Source organism: Vicia villosa, unplaced genomic scaffold, assembly GCF_029867415.1.
Source record: "Vicia villosa cultivar HV-30 ecotype Madison, WI unplaced genomic scaffold, Vvil1.0 ctg.002577F_1_1, whole genome shotgun sequence".
NCBI lineage: Eukaryota > Viridiplantae > Streptophyta > Magnoliopsida > Fabales > Fabaceae > Vicia > Vicia villosa.
This window is the reverse complement of record NW_026705974.1, coordinates 284,580-305,158: the sequence shown is the minus strand read 5'-3', so window position 1 is coordinate 305,158 and position 20,579 is coordinate 284,580. Positions and strand designations below refer to the sequence as shown.

The 20,579-nt window shown below is 41.2% G+C and overlaps 1 protein-coding gene and 1 long non-coding RNA gene across 2 annotated transcripts; one reads left to right on the top strand and one right to left on the bottom strand.

Annotated features, from left to right (window-relative positions):
* The first annotated feature begins 1,868 nt into the window (after positions 1–1,868).
* On the top strand, positions 1,869–3,885 carry LOC131639281 (uncharacterized). Its single transcript, XM_058909780.1, has 3 exons — positions 1,869–3,054; positions 3,181–3,595; positions 3,765–3,885. Exons 1-3 carry the CDS (start codon positions 1,869–1,871, stop codon positions 3,883–3,885), a joined length of 1,722 nt encoding a protein of 573 aa, XP_058765763.1.
* Positions 3,886–14,035: 10,150 nt separating this feature from the next.
* On the bottom strand, positions 14,036–15,011 carry LOC131639282 (uncharacterized). Its single transcript, XR_009294914.1, has 3 exons — positions 14,877–15,011; positions 14,346–14,757; positions 14,036–14,228 (listed from the first exon to the last, which is right to left on the bottom strand). It is a non-coding gene; the product is annotated as an uncharacterized LOC131639282 (long non-coding RNA).
* Between the last annotated feature and the right edge of the window lie 5,568 nt (positions 15,012–20,579).

Below are 20,579 nucleotides of genomic sequence, written 5' to 3'. Positions count from 1 at the left end.
CATTTTAGCTTCTTTAGCTTGATTAAAATTCAACTTCTTTCATAAAAAACCATAAAAATAAATAGTACCTTTAATCCACTTTTGTGCTATATTTTCTACTTGTTCTTTTTATGCTCTTATGCTATTTTCATATATTCCACTTTTTGCTTTATTTTTCACGTGTCTTCTATTCCTAACCTTAGGTAGAAACCATGATAACATTAGGTAGAAATTCCCATTCATATTAGGCTAGATTTCTTAAGCTAGTTCTTTTTCTTTTCAACTTTAATCCATCTAAAAATACTTGAATAAACTCCCATAAAAAATACCAAGAAAACTCATAAAAAATGACTAATAAATACTTTGACTAATAAAAAGGGAATGGAAGCTTGTAACTTCTCTTGCTTAAGGGATGTTCGAGTGCTTGGAGCTCCCTTGCTTAAGGGTTCCATTCCGGCGTAAGTTCCCAATCTCTAAAAAACACAAACCAAAGAGTAACTCGAGTTTCCCTTGCTTAAGGGATTTCCTCGAAACACTCAAACTCTCTCTCTCTTCTCTCGCTTTCTTAAGGGCGCCGTTATTTCCGCTCCATTGCATCCTAGGCTGTCCCCTTGTGCAAGAGCGCGAACGTTAACGCCGCCCAATTAAAAAACACAAAAACAAACAAAAATATGGAGCCGAACTACGGCGCTCTGATTCCTGAAAGGGATACGTAGGCATCAAGTCGCGGGGCTTGAACGAGCACATTTGTAAATAATTCCTTCTCTTCCCCGTATTTCTTTTGCATTCATTCGCATGTAGACATAGTACACACCCTTTAGATAGAAACAAACATAGGTGGATACCATCGAGTACGATGGGCGCGAGGGGTGCTAATACCTTCCCCTTGCGTAACCGACTCCCGTACCTTGATTCTCTGGTCGCAAGACCCTGTTCCTTCCCTTAATAGGTTTTCTGATATTCCTTTCCCTTATGGGATAAATATATTGGTGGCGACTCTGTTCATTTTTCGCGAGCGTGCGACAGCTGGCGACTCTGCTGGGGACATCCTAAGCAAGTCGATCCTAGCCTTTGTTTGTTTCTTTTATTGGGTGTTTATTTGTTTTTTATGTCTATATCTTGTATATATGTTTGCATGTTTTATTTTCTGCCTGCATATCATGTTTATTTCTATTTGCACATCATGCATATGGATTATATTTTGTGTTCCTTGGGGTCTTCTGTTCTGTTTTGCAGGTGGGGGGTTTGTGTGAGGTAAAAGGCCCACTACCCAGGCCAGTGACACATAGGATTAGCGTGGATGCTCATGTTGACTACCGTAGCGCTTGCTATGGATGAGTTCAATATGGGGTACCACAGCTGGGCGAGGTTCTTTCATGGAACACTGTGTCTGGCATGCTTGTTGCCTCAAACACTTTGTACCCCATGGGAACTGTAGACCCTAGTGACCATTAGGGACCACCTGTCCGTGTCTAGAATTCATACCCGTGAGTTTGGGGAGGGACAGGATACTAGCCTTCATCATACCCGGATTTTCACATTGCAATCTGAAGCCGAAACTTTGAACTTGTTATACCCAGTGTTACTCAGATATTCAGAATTGCGAGAGGCACTCAGTCTCTCACCACATTGCACAATGACACATCATGTTACTGCATCCACGTCACTTCATTTGAGGAGAATTCTAAAGTCCACTTCAAAAATAAGAAGAAAAGAAAAAGAAAATGAAAAAAGGAAGAGAATATTTTACTTCACAAAAAGAAAAGAAAAGAAAATATGCAATTATGAATGGACTTTAGGATTCTCCCGATGAAATGCATTCCGCCATATCATTTAACATGCATGTTTATTTATTTTCAGGAACATTTGGCTTTGTCTCCGACCAACTCATGGCTCCTCCATTGAAGACTGGTAGTCGCAACATCTCCTACACATTTCTAAATCCGAATCTGGATTCTCTCGAGTGTTTGGTTAAGAAGATCACGCCGGATGAAACAACCAGGTTCCGTGAAAAGTATGGGTATATTCTGAGTCTTCTCAAGATGCCATTCACCAAATACGAGCAAGAAGGAGTTCATACCTTGCTTCAGTTCTACAACCCTTCTCTCCGTTGCTTCACGTTCCCTGACTACCTTTTGGTTCCCACATTGGAAGAATATTCTCTTTTCCTCGGTTTTCCGATCAAGAAGGGAGAAGTTCCGTACTATGGCACCATGGAGGCTCCCACTTCTATTGAAATCTCCAAGGCTCTTTATTTGAGCAAGTCAGTTGTTGATGCAAATCTTTCCGAGAGAGGAAGATATCAGGGTTTTCATATGGAGTTCCTGGTCAAAAGAGGGTGTGATGCTGCTGAAGCGAAAGAATGGGACACTTTTAGGGCTATCCTGGCTCTAAGTATCTATGGTGTCCTAATGTTCCCGAACGTGCCTGATTTTGTTGATATGAGTGCAATCCATTTGTTCATTCTACAGAATCCTGTTCCTACACTCTTGGGGGATGTTTATCATTCAGTTCATCAAAAGAATCGTCAAAAGAAGGGTTTGGTCAGATGTTTTGCTCCTTTGCTATACCGTTGGTTCAGATCACATTTGCCTGATCGTGGAGCTTTCGTTGATAGTAGGCACACCTCTAAATGGGCTGAAAGGATTATGGGACTTAGAGCCAAAGACATTATATGGTATAACAGATCTTTGGAAGACAAGGAGGTTATCATGAGTTGTGGAAGGTTCAATAATGTGCCCCTCATGGGTGTTAGAGGTGGGATCAATGATAATCCCGTCTTGGCTAGGAGAACTTACGGATATGCTTTCGTCAATCCTCCTGAGCAATCTGAGATTGCTGAAAACCTTTTTTATCATGTAGCCACCAACACTGGGCAGATGGCAGAAGTTGTGCAAGCCTGGAAGAACATTTGTTGGAGAGACAAGAAGCATTTTGGTCAAAGGGACTGTGCGACTTATGAAAACTATACTAAGTGGGTCGAAACTGTGGCTAATACCCAAGGGATGCCTTTCCCTATTAAGGATCCTTTGTACCCTCCTGTTGGCGCACAACCCAACATCGTCTCCATGCCTCGTTATAATCAGACTGTTGAGCAGAATCGGAAATTGACTGAACAAATGGAGACGATGCAAGTTAAGATGAATACTGATAGGCAAGAGAAGCTTTCTGCCCTTCATAAGTTGAAAATGAGAGAAATAGAGCTTGAAGAGTTGTATGCCAAGGGAAGCACTTCTCAGAAGAGGCCGAGAGTGGTTGTCGATCCCAAGTCCACTAAAATTCAAGAGAGGAAGATCAAAGAGCATTATGAGGATCAGTTGGCGGAATTGACAAAGAGGCTCCAAATCCAGACTGATATAGCCAAATCAGAGAAAGCCCGTCGAAAGAAAGCAGACAAGCTCCTTCTGGAACGTCAGGCAAGGATTGAAGGGTGTTATGAAGAGATTCGCAAGTTGAAGGGTCGAGTGGAGGAAAAGGGGCAAAGTGATACTCAAGCTCAAGAGGAGGCCAGAGGTTGGGAATTGAGAAGCCGTTACTTGGAGACCATGCATTTCAGAAAGGACCTATTGATTCAAGAAGTTATTAAAAGACCAACCCATGCTGAGACCAAAAAGCTGTTTGAAGAAATGAAGGCTTGGAGCTATAAGAACATTGGAGATAGCCCACTCCGTCATTTGGACATGGGAGATCCTGCTTAGTATTGGTTTTTTGTTATAGAATCACCACCAGTCTTGTTGGATGGGGTTCTTATTTCCATTTTCTGTATTGTTGGCTCATGAGAGCAGAATATTTTGTACTTCAAACGTGGTTGTGGAATTAATGGATTATGGTTGTTTATCTTGGTTGCGCTTCGTTATTTCTCATTATCTTGTGGTGTTGGTTCGAGACAAAGCCAAAAATTCTTGAAAATAATATAACATGCACACATGCACCCATGCACTCATATCATACTGCATTTTCAGGTTTTTTTTATCAGATTCTAATTGGGGTCCCTTCCAACAACAGATTTCTTTTCCGACGACGAAGCTGACTTTCTTACATCCTTACCGCACCAGGAGCAACGAGAGAATCATGGATCAATTTGAACAGAGTCAAGCTGCCCTCCGTAGGGATATGGATGTTATGGGGGAAAGAATGACCCAACTTATGGAGACTCTTCATGTCGTTGTCCAAGGGCAAGAAGAGCTCAGAAAGAGCGTTGCTGGGCTGATAAAAGATACTCCTACCAATTCTGCTGATGGAAGGGTGAAAACTAAGGAGATTCCTGCTGAGGGGATACCAAAGATAGTGGATGACCACCACGAGGTTATTGACCTTGAACATGATCTTACCGCTGAGTTAACTGAGACTGCTAAGATGTACCAAGCTCTCGAAGAACGCCTTAAGGCCGTTGAGGTTGCTATAACTTCGAGTTTCGACACTGCTGCTATGTGCTTGGTACCTGGGATTGTTATTCCCCCGAAGTTCAAAGTGCCAGATTTTGATAAGTACAAGGGAGTTACCTGCCCAGAGACTCACATTCGTTCTTACTGCCGTAAGATGGCCGCTCACGCTGAGAACGAACCTCTGCTTATGCATTTCTTCCAGGATAGTCTCACTGGAGCCCCATTAGAGTGGTATATGAAGCTCGAGAGGTCTAATGTTAGTACTTGGGGAGAACTTGTTGATGCCTTCTTGAAACAATACCACTACAATACTGCTATGGCTCCTAGCCGTGCTCAACTGCAAAATATGTCACAAAAGTCTGAAGAATCTTTTAAAGAATACGCCCAGAGGTGGCGTGAACTTGCTTCCCGTGTCCAACCTCCTCTCTTGGACCGCGAGTTGATTGATCTGTTTATGGGAACTCTGAAAGGGCCGTATCTTCAGCACATGGTTAGTAATACTTCTCCCTCCTTTTCGGATGTGGTTATCATTGGTGAGAGAGTTGAGAACTGTGTCAAAGCGGGTACCATTCAGGGTGTTACTAGTCCTAGCACCTCAAGTGGTAATGGTAAGAAGCCGTATTCTGGGTTTGTGAGGAAGAAGGAAGGTGAGACTAGCACTGCCTCTGTTGACCAAAGCCGAGCTCCTGCATATTCTGCTGTTCCACCTCCTTATTATCCGATGCCTTATGCTGTTCCTGGTCTATATGTCCCTCAGGCATATGCTACTGCTCTTCCACAACCATGGATGGCACCCCAACAGCCTTTCGTACCACAACAACAAGCTGCTGCTCCTCAGAATCGTCAACAGAACCCTAGACCCCAAGGTCAAAGGGGCCCACAAAGAACAAGATTCCAAGATAGGCGTATTGATCCGGTTCCGATGTCATATGCCCAACTCCTCCCTCAGTTGCTTGCTGGCCAATTGGTACAACTCCGTGAACTTGGGCCTCCACCTAGTCCTCTCCCTCCTGGTTATGATGTTAATGCTCGAGGTGAATTTCATTCAGGGGCTCCAGGTCATACTATTGAAAAGTGTAGAGCATTCAAATTGAAGGTTCAGGATCTCCTTGACGACAAGCTTATCTCATTCGCCCCCACTGGTCCCAATGTGCAGAATAATCCTATGCCTCCTCATGCTGGTACGACCAATGCTATTGAGTTATGTGATGATCAGATCCTGGTAAATGATGTTAATGAGGTTAGGATGCCGCTAGCAGTTGTCAGAGAGTATCTTATGCAACAAAAGGTTTTGTGTGAACTACATGACTACTGTTTGCAATGTTCTTCTAACCCTGAGGAATGCACTAGGTTGAAAGAAGAAATCCAGAAACTAATGGATGAAGGTGTTCTTAGGGTGGAAAGGGTTGTTTCTGGTGAAGATGTGGCCACTTTAGAGATCCCTTACTATCCTGCTGAAGTGTCAAAGACTCAAGACACTTCTTTGGTCATTCATGCTCCGAGTACTCCTTTGGTTATTCAAGCTCCGAGAACTCCGTTGGTCATTCAGGTTCCAGACGCCTCTTTGACCCCCTCCACCTCATCTCTTGTTCCCGTTTCTGTGAGCAATTCCAAGGCTGTTCCTTGGAGTTATAATGCTGTGTATATTCGAGGAAAGAAATATGATTGTCCTCCGGTGGGTAATTCTAGCATCACTAATGTTACTGGCACTAGTGGTATTACCCGTAGTGGTCGGATCTTTGCTGCCCCTCCTCCGCCTCCTAAAGAGACCAATAAAGAGGCTAGTACACAAGCAAAAGGAAAGCAAGTTGTTGTTGGTCCTCCTGTAACACGTAATGCACAAGATGCCGAGCAACTCTTGAAGATCATTAAGAAAAGTGATTACAAAGTGATTGACCAACTTGATCAGACCCAAGCCAAGATCTTCATCTTGTCACTCTTAGTGCATTCTGAAGCCCATCGTGATGCTCTGATGAAAGTTCTGGCTTCCGCTCACGTAACTCAAGACATTACCGTGCCTCAGTTTGAAGGGGTTGTGACCAACATTGCTGCTGGTAATTGTTTAGGTTTTTCCGATGATGAACTTCCACCTGAGAGTAGGGCACATAACAAAGCGTTGCATATCTCAGTCAAGTGTCTGGATGCTGTGTTGTCTCGTGTTCTGATTGATACAGGTTCTTCTCTTAATGTGATGCCCAAGACTACTTTGTTTAAGCTGAGTATGGATGGGGTTATGATGAGACCGTGCACTATGAGTGTCAGAGCGTTTGATGGTTCTAGAAGGTCCGTAGAAGGGGAAATTGATCTGCCTGTCTTGATTGGCCCTCACATGTTCTATATTGCCTTCTATGTTATGGATATACGTCCTTCATACACTTGCCTCTTGGGTCGTCCTTGGATCCATGCTGCTGGGGCTGTGACATCTACCCTCCATCAGTGTTTGAAATTTGTTGTGAATGACAAGATTGTTGTGATCACTGGTGAAGAGGATTTGATAGTCAATAATCTGGCGTCATACCGTTATGTTGAAGTGGAAGGAGAGATACAAGAGACACCTTTTCAGGCATTAGAGATTGTGTCGGTTGATAAACTTCCCGTGGTTGAGAATAAGAAGGAACTCGGAGCGCCCCTCTCGTCTCTAAATGATGCTAAGGCCTTCTTAGAAGTTGGTACTCCCCATAGTGCCTGGGGCAAGCTGATTGATGTTCATGAGAAGCGAGACAAGTATGGCCTTGGGTATCAGCCATCTTCCTCTACTCAGCTCAGCGTAATTCCTGGAAAGAAGGTGATTCCCCCCATTTCTCAAGTGTTCGTCAGTGCAAGCACCAGTTCTGGAAGTCAGGTTCTCGCCGTGGATGATGATGATGAAGAAGATCTCTCTAGATTCGTTTGCCATGCTGCGCCTGGACAGGAGCTCAACAATTGGACTATCTTGGACATCCCCAGAGTCACTTTTATGGAGATGTAATTTTCTTGTTTCGATAAGTCATATGCTTCGCCCTAAGCATTTTGACCGCTTGTATAAAGAAGGGCCCCCATGTTGTTTCAATTTGTTTAATATTGAATGAAAATCATATCTTCGCATGCAATTACTGTTCCATTTCTTTCATTTTTGTTTTTACTTTAAAAACTTTTTTTCAAAAATGGCAAAGCTTTTTTCTTTTTTTCTTCTTATGTGTTGCATTCTAAGGCATAAATCATCCATCGTGCAGATCCGGCTCGAATTCCATCAAAAATGATAATGTTACAGTTCCACGTCTTAATATCCTTGAGAATCCAATTGACCAAGCTGATGAGGATAGTGGGGAAGATTGTGAAGTCCCTGAAGAATTGGCAAGACTTTTGAGACAAGAGGAGAAATCTATTCAGCCACATCAAGAAGCCATAGAAATCATCAACCTCGGTATAGAAGAAGTAAGGAGAGAAGTCAAGATAGGCGCCGCTTTGCAAAGTGATGTAAAGAGAAGGTTGATTGAGCTGCTTCGAGAGTATGTTGACATCTTCGCCTGGTAATACGAAGACATGCCTGGTTTATACACGGATATAGTTATGCACAGGTTACCGCTCAAACCAGAATGTCCGCCTGTAAAACAGAAACCACGAAGAACTCGACCTGATATGGCTTTGAAAATCAAGGAAGAAGTTGAAAAACAGTTGAAGGCTGGCTTCTTATCTGTGTGTGAATATCCTCCTTGGATTGCAAACATCGTCCCTGTTCCTAAGAAGGACGGAAAGGTACGCATGTGTGTTGACTACCGAGATTTGAATAGGGCAAGTCCGAAGGATGATTTCCCTCTGCCTCATATTGATGTGCTAGTCGACAACACTGCTCAGTATTCGGTGTTCTCCTTCATGGATGGTTTTTCTGGCTATAATCAAATAAAGATGGCTCCTGAAGACATGACCAAGACCACTTTTACCACTCCGTGGGGTACATATTGTTATAAGGTGATGCCTTTTGGTCTTAAGAATGCTGGTGCAACATATCAACGAGCAATGGTGACTCTTTTCCATGACATGATCCATAAAGAGATTGAGGTGTACGTCGATGATATGATTGCAAAATCCCAAACTGAGGAGGAACACTTGGTATATCTTGAGAAACGGTTTGCCCGTTTGCGTAAATTCAAGTTGAGGCTTAATCCAAACAAGTGCACTTTTGGAGTGCGATCTGGAAAATTACTTGGATTCATTGTGAGCCAACGAGGGATTGAGGTCGACCCTGATAAAGTAAGAGCAAGACAGAACATGCCAGCACCGAAGAATGAAAAAGAAGTTCGAGGGTTCCTTGGGAGATTGAATTACATAGCCAGGTTCGTTTCTCATCTCACTGACACTTGTGAACCCATCTTCAAACTGCTGCGCAAAAATTAAGATGTCCGTTGGGATGATCATTGTCAGGAAGCCTTCGAAAAGATCAAGCAGTATCTCCAAGAGCCACCAATTCTCATGCCTCCGGTTCCCGGGAGGCCGCTCCTTATGTACTTAACTGTGCTTGAAGGATCTATGGGGTGTGTGTTGGGCCAACATGACGAGTCTGGTCGAAAAGAGTGCGCCATTTATTACCTGAGCAAAAAGTTTACCGATTGTGAATCCCGCTACTCACTACTCGAGAAAACTTGTTGTGCTTTGGTATGGGCTGCTCGCCGACTGAGGCAGTATATGTTGACTCACACCACTCTATTGATCTCCAAAATGGACCTGATAAAGTACATCTTTGAAAAGCCGGCTCTTATAGGAAGACTAGCCCGATGGCAAATGCTTTTATCAGAATACGACATCCAGTATGTCACACAGAAGGCCATCAAAGGAAGTGTCCTTGCAGATCATCTTGCTCATCAGCCATTAGAAGAGTATCAGTCAATGAAGTTTGACTTTCCTGATGAAGATATCATGAAACTAGATGATAATGAAGGACCCGAACCAGGGGAGCGATGGACTCTCACGTTCGATGGTGCATCAAATGCTATGGGCCATGGTATTGGGGCAGTTTTGACTTCTCCTCGTCAAACTCACATCCCTTTCATAGCTAGAATATGCTTTGATTGCACGAACAAGGTCGCAGAATACGAAGCTTGCATAATGGGTCTCGAAGCAGCCATTGATATGAGAATCAAGATCCTTGAGGTTTATGGGGATTCTGCCTTGGTTATACATCAAGTGAGAGGTGATTGGGAGACACGACACCCCAATTTAGTTCCTTATAAGGACTATATCTTGGAGTTGCTGCCCGCTTTCGAGGAAATCACCTTCAATCACATCCCCCGAGAGGAAAATCAATTGGCAGATGCTTTGGCTACGTTGGCGGCTATGTTCAAAGTTAGCTCCCCTAAGGAAGTGCCAGACATAACGATCCTCTGTTACAAAGAGCCTGCCCATGCAGTCCCTGCTCATTGTCTCACTACTGAAGATGTGTATGATGAAAAGCCATGGTATTACGACATCAAGAGGTATGTTGAGAAGCAAGAGTATCCCGAAGATGCTACGATTGGTGATAAGCGAACGCTTCGAAGGTTAGCATCCAAATTCTTCTTGTCAGGAGACGTCCTGTACAAAAGAAACTATGATTCAGTTTTGCTCAGATGCGTGGATAGACACGAAGCAGAATTGATCATGCGGGAAATTCATGAAGGATCTTTTGGAACTCATTCCAATGGACATTCTATGGCCAAAAAGATCTTGCGAGCGGGATATTACTGGATGACAATTGAAAGTGATTGTTATGTATATGTGAAGAAGTGTCACAAATGTCAAGTGTATGCTGACAGAATTCATGTCCCTCCAACCCCTCTGAATGTCCTGACGTCGCCTTGGCCCTTTGCTATGTGGGGCATAGACATGATCGGACGGATAGAGCCACAAGCTTCAAATGGGCACAGATTTATTCTTGTTGCCATCCACTACTTCACCAAATGGGTTGAAGCTGCTTCTTACAAGAACGTAACCAAGCAAGTCGTTACTCGCTTCATCAAGAAAGAGATCATATGCCGATATGGGGTTCCAAACAAGATCATCACTGATAATGGGTCCAATCTTAATAACAAGATGATGGCAGAGTTGTGTGAAGAGTTCAAGATTGAACATCATAATTCATCACCCTATCGGCCAAAGATGAATGGCGCAGTCGAAGCTGCTAACAAGAATATAAAGAAGATTGTCCAGAAAATGGTTAGAACGTATAAAGATTGGCATGAGATGTTGCCATTTGCTTTGCATGGCTATAGAACTTCGGTTCGTACTTCAACTGGGGCAACTCCCTTCTCCCTCGTCTACGGTATGGAGGCCGTACTACCTGTCGAAGTGGAAATCCCTTCGTTGAGAGTCCTGATGGATGCCAAGCTCGATGAAACAGAATGGGTTCAAACGAGGCTTGACCATCTAAATCTGATCGAGGAGAAACGCTTATCCGCCATCTGCCATGGCCAGTTGTACCAAAAGAGGATCAAGAAAGCGTATGACAAGAAAATTCGGCCTCGAGAATTCCACACAGGTGACCTAGTCGTAAGGAAGATCCTGCCAATCCACACCGATCCAAGGGGCAAATGGACTCCCAACTATGAGGGACCATATATCGTGAAGAAAGCATTTTCAGGTGGTGCTTTAATCCTGACAAAAATGGATGGGGAAGACGTTCCGCTTCCAGTCAATTCAGACTCAGTCAAAAAATACTACGCATAAGACCCGCTAGGTCGACGTACCTAGGAAAAAATAAGGGCATCCCGGCAAACCAAAAGGGTTTGGGCAAAAATTAGGGATAAAACAAAAAAGAGAATAACCCGCTAAGTTGAAAACCCGAAAGGGCGACTTAGGCAAAAAGGGGCATCCCGCTGGATTGAAAACCCGAAAGGGCGATCCAGGCAAAAGTTAGGGATCAAAAGCGAGAGGCTGCAGTCCGAATATCTTTCACAAAGATCACTATACGCCCTTGACAGAACAGACGGATCAATCCAACCATTACCCTTCTGAAGCAAAGCATTGAGAGGATCGAGGATATGGGAACTGTAGCAATATCAGTTTTAATGGAAATCCGAGCATTTCTCTTTGCCATTTTGCTCTTTGCATTTTATTTCCTTTTTCGCAACTACCTCATTTAGGAGTTGCTTCCTTGTACAGAAGCCTATTCACAGGCATTCCATCAATAAAATGATCTTTTGATGCAAAAGCTTTCTTTCTTTCTTTTTCGCATGCGAGATGTGATTTAATTCGTTATTAAACATTGCATTGAAAGCATAGGGGCAATCATCACAAAATCAAAACGAAACATGATGTTACATAAACATAAAAGTGTTCTAAGGGGCACCATTTGCATCCAAACGTTGTTTTCTGTGCAGGTTGCAGGTTCTAGCCATCATCTTGGCTCATGATGTGTCACCAAGGTCATCATCATCCCACGTGAAAGTTCCAGAGTATAATTGATCAGTACTGGTAAGCATGGGGCACCTGAAAAGGTCCATATCCCTCTTCCATATGACAAACGAAGAGCGGTCTCTCAAAACTCGTGATTCCCCAAGCAGCTTAGGATGTAAGGAAAGTCGAGCAAAATCATTTCATCCCCAGCAGGGCTATGTTCCAACCCTCAACGCAGTTACCAATAATCTTTGGTACTGTAGGGTTCCAATATCAATTCACGATGATGGCTCAAGACAACAGACAACGGACCCCAATGATCCCGCTCCTCTGCCTCACCAAAGCCTTTATTTGGCGCCTTGCATATAGTATTCATTGCATTCATGTTGCATCTACAAAAAGGCGTAGCATTTCCATGAAAATGGAGCATTATGCTAAAGGAAAATTCAAACATGCATACAAAGCATAAGCCAGATAATACAAATCGTCCCTCAATCAAGACGATGATACATCCCCACATAAAAGGTTGTCCTTACAAACTTCGATTGGTATCTGCTGCCACATCACAAACATTCCCAAACCACGGTGCCGATACGCGGTATCCTCAGTTTCTGATGAGCGTCTGACACAATGTCTCCTTTTGTCCCTCGATGTCGAGTCGATGTTGAGTCAAAGATCGCCACGAGATCTTATTCCTTTCCAAAGTGTAGAGGATCGCACGAGATCTTCTTCCGATGTTGAGTCATTGATCGCCACGAGATCTTATTCCTTCCAAAGTGTAGAGGATCGCACGAGATCTTCTTCCGATGTTGAGTCATAGATCGCCACGAGATCTTATTCCTTCCAAAGTGTAGAGGATCGCACGAGATCTTCTTCCGATGTTGAGTCATAGATCGCCACGAGATCTTATTCCTTCCAAAGTGTAGAGGATCGCACGAGATCTTCTTCCGATGTTGAGTCATAGATCGCCACGAGATCTTATTCCTTCCAAAGTGTAGAGGATCGCACGGGATCTTCTTCCGATGTTGAGTCATAGATCGCCACGAGATCTTATTCTTCCAGAGTGTGGGAGATCGCACGAGATCTTCCTTCGATGTTGAGTCGTAGATCGCCACGAGATCTTATTCCTCCTAAAGTGTGGAAGATCGCACGAGATCTTCCTTCGATGTTGAGTCATAGATCGCACGAGATCTTATCTTTTCAGTCATAGTTTCATACAGCAGTCGCTTCTATCAATAAACTTGTATTGGCACCTTGGCTACGTTACAAGCTACCACCGTTCATCTGATTACTCACTGTAAATTCTTCCACCAGAAAAAAGAAAAAAAAATCTCTTTCCCCAGCAGATATCAAAACAAAAATAAAAAATAAGGATAACATTCATACCATCTTTTCAGGACAAATTTCTGGTACTATGATATTTAATCTTCTTCCACCCCGAAGGTTCGAAAGACTGGCGTCAATCTCACCTTTAGGTTTAAGACGATTAAATAGGGGCAGCTGTCATACCCCAAATTTGTCCTACCCTTTTACTTTCATCTGGCTTAGGCTTTTCATTCATGTACATATCTCCATTAGGACATTAACATGATTCATGCATTCATTAATCAATAATTTGGCATTGGGATCAAGGATCTTGAAGAGCTAAGGTTGTTATATTACTTTGAAGCTCTCACTCTCTTTAAGAAACTCCTCAATCAAGGCGTTTTACTTGTGATTCAAGTCATTCTATTGGGCTCTGATCAAAAGACATGAAGTATGTGCTTATTGACTTTGAATAGAGATGTGTTTATATGCTTGCATTCACCGGTCGACCTTAGAAGGTGAGAACGACGTGGGGATCTTCTCATCTTTGGAATTCATTTGGTTTATTAATTAAAGATTGGTGTACTCTGAACTTGGGATTTCACAAGAAGATTAGACACACTTGAAGCATCATTCTAATGCTTAAAAGTTTTTGAGCAAAAACTTTGACTTTTGATCAAAGTCAACCATAGGAGGGTGATTTTTTGTCTAAGTCTTTCATGAAAAATATTTGTGGGCTTTCATCTTGTCATCATATGGTTATCATCCAAGTTTGCAAATTTGAAGAGGAAATTCAAGCTCAAATCAACAAAAAGAGCCAAACAGTGACTCGCTGGAAGAAATGCAAGCTCATCTCAATTCAAGGATTGTTCAGAATCTTAAAAATCAAATAGGATCATCCATAATTCATACAGTATGTTCATTCAATCCAATAAATTCTACTTCAAAGTCCAAGAAAACATGTCATCCAAAAGAGGAGCATTTCACTATAATTCTAAGTTATAAACAAAGTGTACACATTCAGTTCCGTTACGAAATTCCAAATCCATTACAAATTTCAAGTCCATTGCGAAATTCAACTATACAAAAAGAAAACAACAGCTGACTCCATAAATTAGATCCGCCTCAGTTTCACCACAATGTTAACTAGCTTTATGATCAAGTAATCCATATCTTTTAGAACCATTCTCCATAGTTCCATTTGACATAAACCTGCACATTTAAAACCAAATTCATTATGTATATTCATTTCAAAATATAAACTCATACATACACATTCATAACAACCAATACAAGTCAGCTTTCAGATAACTAACAGAGATCCAATACCATGAACCGTTTCAGCAATAACCGCTTTCATCAGCAGAACTTCTCCTCATACCAATCCACAATCCATATTGAAATGGTCCTGTACATACAATTCAAAACCAGTTCAGACTTGAAGTCAACCATTGAAAAATTCAAAGCAAAAATATAGATAACATCACATATTCAAACATCCATCGTACATTCCCATCATGTAAATACCTTACCATTTCAAAGAAACGTGACAATCATAACATACCAGATATTGATTCATAAAACCACAAGCATTTCCATTCCATATATATCCTACATAAGTCATACCATATTCAAGCTCGCAGCATTTAACAGATGGAGCCCTACGTGTTTTCTCGTCATCATAGACTTGCACAAGAGTCCGATTCAGCTCACCATAACCCCAATTCAAATATTTGAAAACCTGCAAGAAAAGCACATTCAATACAGGGGCAAAGGAAATGAACAGACACTAATGCATACATGCCAAAACGCAAGGATGAGTTCAAGCACTCCAAAAGTATTCAGCAGGATTCTACATACACCATTCATTCAGCTCGACCTCCATTCATTCACGCTGCAGCCAACGGGAACTAGTTCAGTTGACAAATAAACAACCTGCCCCGGCCCTTTGTGTCTTGCTATTCTTTCTTCTTCAAGCTATGAACAAATACCAGTCCTAACCACTAACAACCGCATTCAAACCTACACAAAACCTGCAGTTAGTAACTTATAAACAGCCAAACTCTAACTAACAGCAGGGCTGCATTACCATCAGAACACAGAGAAAAATAAACCTACTAATTCGTAACAGCTGCATACGCGTAAAATCACAATTCAGCACTTCATTCAAATCAATCCTTTATCCAAAACAGCATGCCATTCAATCTATATTCACACACAAAAGAAAAGGAAGACAGCAACCAGCCATACATAACATGACAGAAAAAAACAAAATCCATACGTGAAATTCTGCCACACAAACAAGCAGCTCCACATTGGTATCACTCTTCACCATCAAGAAACCTGCAGAGCCAAAGTTCATATTAGTCCCACGTTCAAGGAATTGAAAACTATGCTGTAATTATGCAAGTCCCACATTCAAGAAATTAGAAAAAGCATTGCAAGTTGTAACTCCGAGTCCCACACTCAAGGATTCGTAATCATTGCCCAATCATTGCTGTATAAATAGTCAGCTCCACCCACTCAGAAAGGGACACCTAGAAAAGACCTAAGCACTATCAGCTTTCATCATTGTCTCGCTTGGAGACTTTGAAGAAAGAAGTGAAAAGCCTCAGTTCAAACACTCTCACTGCCACCCTCACCACCACCATACGCTCAAAACAACAACTCTTAGAGCTTCAACATCTGAAGCTCTAAGCAGCGAGCTAAACCTCCATCAAACCTTCAATCATCATCTCTCAGCTCTCAATCACTCACAGCACCGAAATTACAAAAAAAAGAAGAATCGAAAAAGAGAAAAAAGAATAGAGCAAGAGGAGCTACCGGGATTGAAGGAGTATCGCGTCTATTTCGCCTTCGCAGCTTGGAGTCTCCCGGCCTTCTTCGACGGTCTTCGCCGATTCACGCTTCAGGTACCATTCACACCTTGTTCCGATCATGTTTGCTTAATCCTTTTCGTTTTGGGTCGTAAAATACGATGAAGCTTCGATTAGATCCCAATTCCTCTGTTAAATCTCGATTGAATATTGAGCGGTAAAGACTGAGAGCCAATTTGATTGAGGACCTTGGTTTGGAGAGATGAAGGCGCGTACGGTGGCGTTGGTGAGCTTCGACTGGAGAATGAAATTCATCGCCGCCGCGCCATCGTTTTCGTGAGAATGGGAGAGACGAGCACGAGGGAGACGAATCGTCGCCCCTTTTGTTTACCCTAACACACTAAACGCACCGTTTTGTTGTTTTTAATTTTCTCTTCAATTCATTGTTTGTTTAATTGATATAAAAAACGTGAAAACCAAAATCTGATTTCTCCTTGGGCCTGTCACGAAATGCTGAAGACACCCCTCCTTGAGGCCCATCTTAAAACCATTTTTTAGGATATAAGAAAATGCTGTAACAAAAACCTTTGGGCTGGGCCCTGCGCCCCTATTACTCTTCACACCCATAATCCAGTTCACACCCCCCTGTTTCCATGATTAGAATTTAAGTTTTAATTAGAGTTTTATCATTTTCTTTTGTACAATAAAAATTGCTAATTTTCTTCCTCTTATTTTAGACTTTAGTACATATTTTTTCATATAAAAATGTTCATAAAAATGTTAGCTTTAGGTTCACATTTTAGCTTCTTTAGCTTGATTAAAATTCAACTTCTTTCATAAAAAACCATAAAAATAAATAGTACCTTTAATCCACTTTTGTGCTATATTTTCTACTTGTTCTTTTTATGCTCTTATGCTATTTTCATATATTCCACTTTTTGCTTTATTTTTCATGTGTCTTCTATTCCTAACCTTAGGTAGAAACCATGATAACATTAGGTAGAAATTCCCATTCATATTAGGCTAGATTTCTTAAGCTAGTTCTTTTTCTTTTCAACTTTAATCCATCTAAAAATACTTGAATAAACTCCCATAAAAAATACCAAGAAAACTCATAAAAAATGACTAATAAATACTTTGACTAATAAAAAGGGAATGGAAGCTTGTAACTTCTCTTGCTTAAGGGATGTTCGAGTGCTTGGAGCTCCCTTGCTTAAGGGTTCCATTCAGGCGTAAGTTCCCAACCTCTAAAAAACACAAACCAAAGAGTAACTCGAGTTTCCCTTGCTTAAGGGATTTCCTCGAAACACTCAAACTCTCTCTCTCTTCTCTCGCTTTCTTAAGGGCGCCGTTATTTCCGCTCCATTGCATCCTAGGTTGTCCCCTTGTGCAAGAGCGCGAACGTTAACGCCGCCCAATTAAAAAACACAAAAATAAACAAAACTATGGAGCCGAACTACGGCGCTCTGATTCCTGAAAGGGATACGTAGGCATCAAGTCGCGGGGCTTGAACGAGCACATTTGTAAATAATTCCTTCTCTTCCCCGTATTTCTTTTGCATTCATTCGCATGTAGACATAGTACACACCCTTTAGATAGAAACAAACATAGGTGGATACCATCGAGTACGATGGGCGCGAGGGGTGCTAATACCTTCCCCTTGCGTAACCGACTCCCGTACCTTGATTCTCTGGTCGCAAGACCCTGTTCCTTCCCTTAATAGGTTTTTTGATATTCCTTTCCCTTATGGGATAAATATATTGGTGGCGACTCTGTTCATTTTTCGCGAGCGTGCGACAAAACCTCTTTGAAAATGTTATTGTTTTTGTGTACATGTATTTTAAAAATCATATGTGAACATGTTAAAATAGAGTGTGGGGATGGGAAAAGAAGTTTTTGAAAGTGAGCTCGATAAGACATAGCATCTTAGGCCTACATACCCCTTTAACAATAGGGAAGTAAAATCTTTTGTAGTTCCTCTTAAAAGGAAAATAAAATGGGGCAAAAGTGGCCAAAACCTTTTTGGGTGTTAAGCTTTAAGAATACTTAACAAGTTTTTAATAAAAGGGGACGAAACACTAACAATACAAGGTCAATGGACTAAGAGTAGTTTCACCGGGAATAATTATCCTCTTAGTACCACGGTTTCAAAACAAAAGGGGTGGTTGAGCTTTAACAATACAAAACCAAAAAAAAAGGAACAAGCTTTAACAATACAAGGTCAATGGACTAAGAGTAGTTTCAGAAGGAATAATTCTCCTCTTAGTTCCAAGGTTTTAAAACAAAGGGTTGGTTGAACTTTAACAATACAACATCAAGGGAGGGTTTAAAAATGTTAGGCTTGAAAAATACCAAACCATTTTTAACAAGTGGGGGTGCAAAGCTTTAACAATACTAAGCACAAAGATAAAGAGATTGAAAGAGAAATTGAGTACCCTGACAATTTTAGTCAATATCATTCCCATCCCTTTGGATTTTTCTACAACAACTTAAGTAGTCAATCAATGATACCTCAAGTGTGTGTGTGTGTGTGTGTGATTTAACATGTGTATCATGGATAAAATCAAGGGTGAGTTCAACAATATCATGGTGTAAAATTAAAGATAAAAATTGAATGAATAAAAATGGTGACATATGTCAAGATCATTTCATGTATGAATGTATATGATGAAATGGATGAATATATAGAAAAGCATGTATGTATGGTTAATCAACTAAAATATATAAGAGTATATAACACAAGTATATATGGATCAATCACAATATTACAAATCGAGATAAAACCGAAAATAGAGAAGTGTAAGAGTAATTAGACAAGCCCAAGAGAAAACTCAATGGAGTATTAGTAAATAGTAATAAACTTGTATCAAAAACATAAGCATACTAATGAATTTTTTAATTGTGACTAACCATATAAAAAATAAACTTATTTCTCTAAATTTTTCAAGTGGCATGTTTATCAATAAATTACCACAAAAGAAACGTGGACTAACAAGCCCATGAATGATTCCCAAACCAATGATGAACCAAAGGTACTAAATACATATGGATTAAACAAATGAACATAAAACCAAATTTTTCAAAAAGATACAAAACTTCTTGCGTATGAAGTTTCTTTTTAATTTTTTTCATACAACCACTTCAAGTAGACATGATCTGCTCTCCTCAACTTCTCTTTCTTGAATGTAAAACCAATTAAACATAATCATTAAAAAATAAACAGCTATTTGCCTTTTTAAACGAAAAACATCAACCAGTAGGAATTAGACGTACAACATAGCAAATAAAACAAACAGAGAAAATAAAACACATGCAAGGGTCTCACGTGAAGATTCTTGAGAAAATTCTTATGAAAAATTAAATTAGAAATAACAAACATGGTAACAGTAATGAATGGAAACCAAAATTAAAAGTTATCACTTAAATACCAGTTCTCTTTTTCTAATTTTTCCAACCAAACACCACACAACACTTAATGCATTTTTCTAATCGAGCAAGTAGACATGAATAGCTCTCCTCGCTCTCAATCATATTCACAATAAAAACAAAGACGTCAACAGAAAACTTTCAAGCACACAAATTAAAAGAAGAATAGAAATGTACCGGCGGAAAGAAACGGCACTTCAGTTAAATTCATCAAAAAATGAAGAGAGAGAAGCTCCAACTTCTCTCTTCTTTTTGAACTTTCAGTTTCGCTTTTTATTAGGGTTTGCTTGTTGCACATGTTCATGGCAAACGTTCAAGAGGGAGGATGGAGAAAGGTTCATAGGAGGAAGTCGGGTTCGGGAGGCCACGTTTCTTGGGATGTGGCAGTAGGAGAAGGCAAGAGGGGAGCAGACGTCGTTGTATCTTCATTCTTTATCACAGAGTTTGGAGAAGGGTGGAAAGCAAGTGATATTCTTTTTGAGCTGAAGGATTTTGGCGACATTGTAGAGGTAGTCATTCCGGCTAAGAGAGATAAGAGAGGCAGAAGGTATTGTTTCGCTCATTTTGCTAACGTCGCTGACGTTCATCACTTAGCAACCAAGTTAGATAACGTCTTCCTCGACAGAAGAAAGGTGCACGCTAACATCCCGAGATTCGGTAGACAAGCCACTTTTCCATCTAAGGGTTCATGTTTTGACATTCAACATAGAGGCAATCCTAATGCTAACGAAGGCTCATCACGGCAACATGTTATCAACGGAGGTTGGGTGGACAAAAGATCGTTATGGGAGGTCGTAACAAACATAAAGTTTAAAGAAGTGGTTAAAGGAGAGGCGACCCAGGTTAGAACTATGAAGATTTCATCGGAAGAGGAGGACCAAATCAGATATGGTAGAGCGTTCACCGGGGTGTTAAGGGATTCGAGTGACGCTTCGGAAATAAAACGCATCTTCTTGGAGGAAGGCATCTTCTCCATTAGGGTCACTATATTAGGACATTCTCTCTGCTTACTTGAAGACCTTGTTTTTGGCGAGGTGGAATTGTTCATAGCCGAGAGAAGAACCTGGTGGGAACAATGGTTTAGTCAGATCAAACCTTGGGAGCCCAAGGACGTGGACGTGGATAAGATGACATGGGTGATCGTTTCGGGTATTCCTTGCCATGCCTGGGGATTCAAAACCTTTAAGCTATTGGCTGATTCCTTAGGATCTCTTGTGCAATGTGACGTTTCGACCATTAACAGGGTCCGGATGAGTGAGGCTAGAATCATTATCAAAAGGAACAGACATTTGTTGATTAATGAGGAGTTTTTGCTTTTGTT

Excerpts from the sequence above, each read along its gene's own strand:
- LOC131639281 (XM_058909780.1), top strand. The coding sequence starts at position 1,869 with ATGGCTCCTCCATTGAAGACTGGTAGTCGCAACATCTCCTACACATTT. Across the intron at positions 3,055-3,180 it reads CAACATCGTCTCCATGCCTC|AGCTTGAAGAGTTGTATGCC; the intron begins GTTATAATCAGA and ends TGAGAGAAATAG. Across the intron at positions 3,596-3,764 it reads CATGCTGAGACCAAAAAGCT|AATATTTTGTACTTCAAACG; the intron begins GTTTGAAGAAAT and ends TCATGAGAGCAG.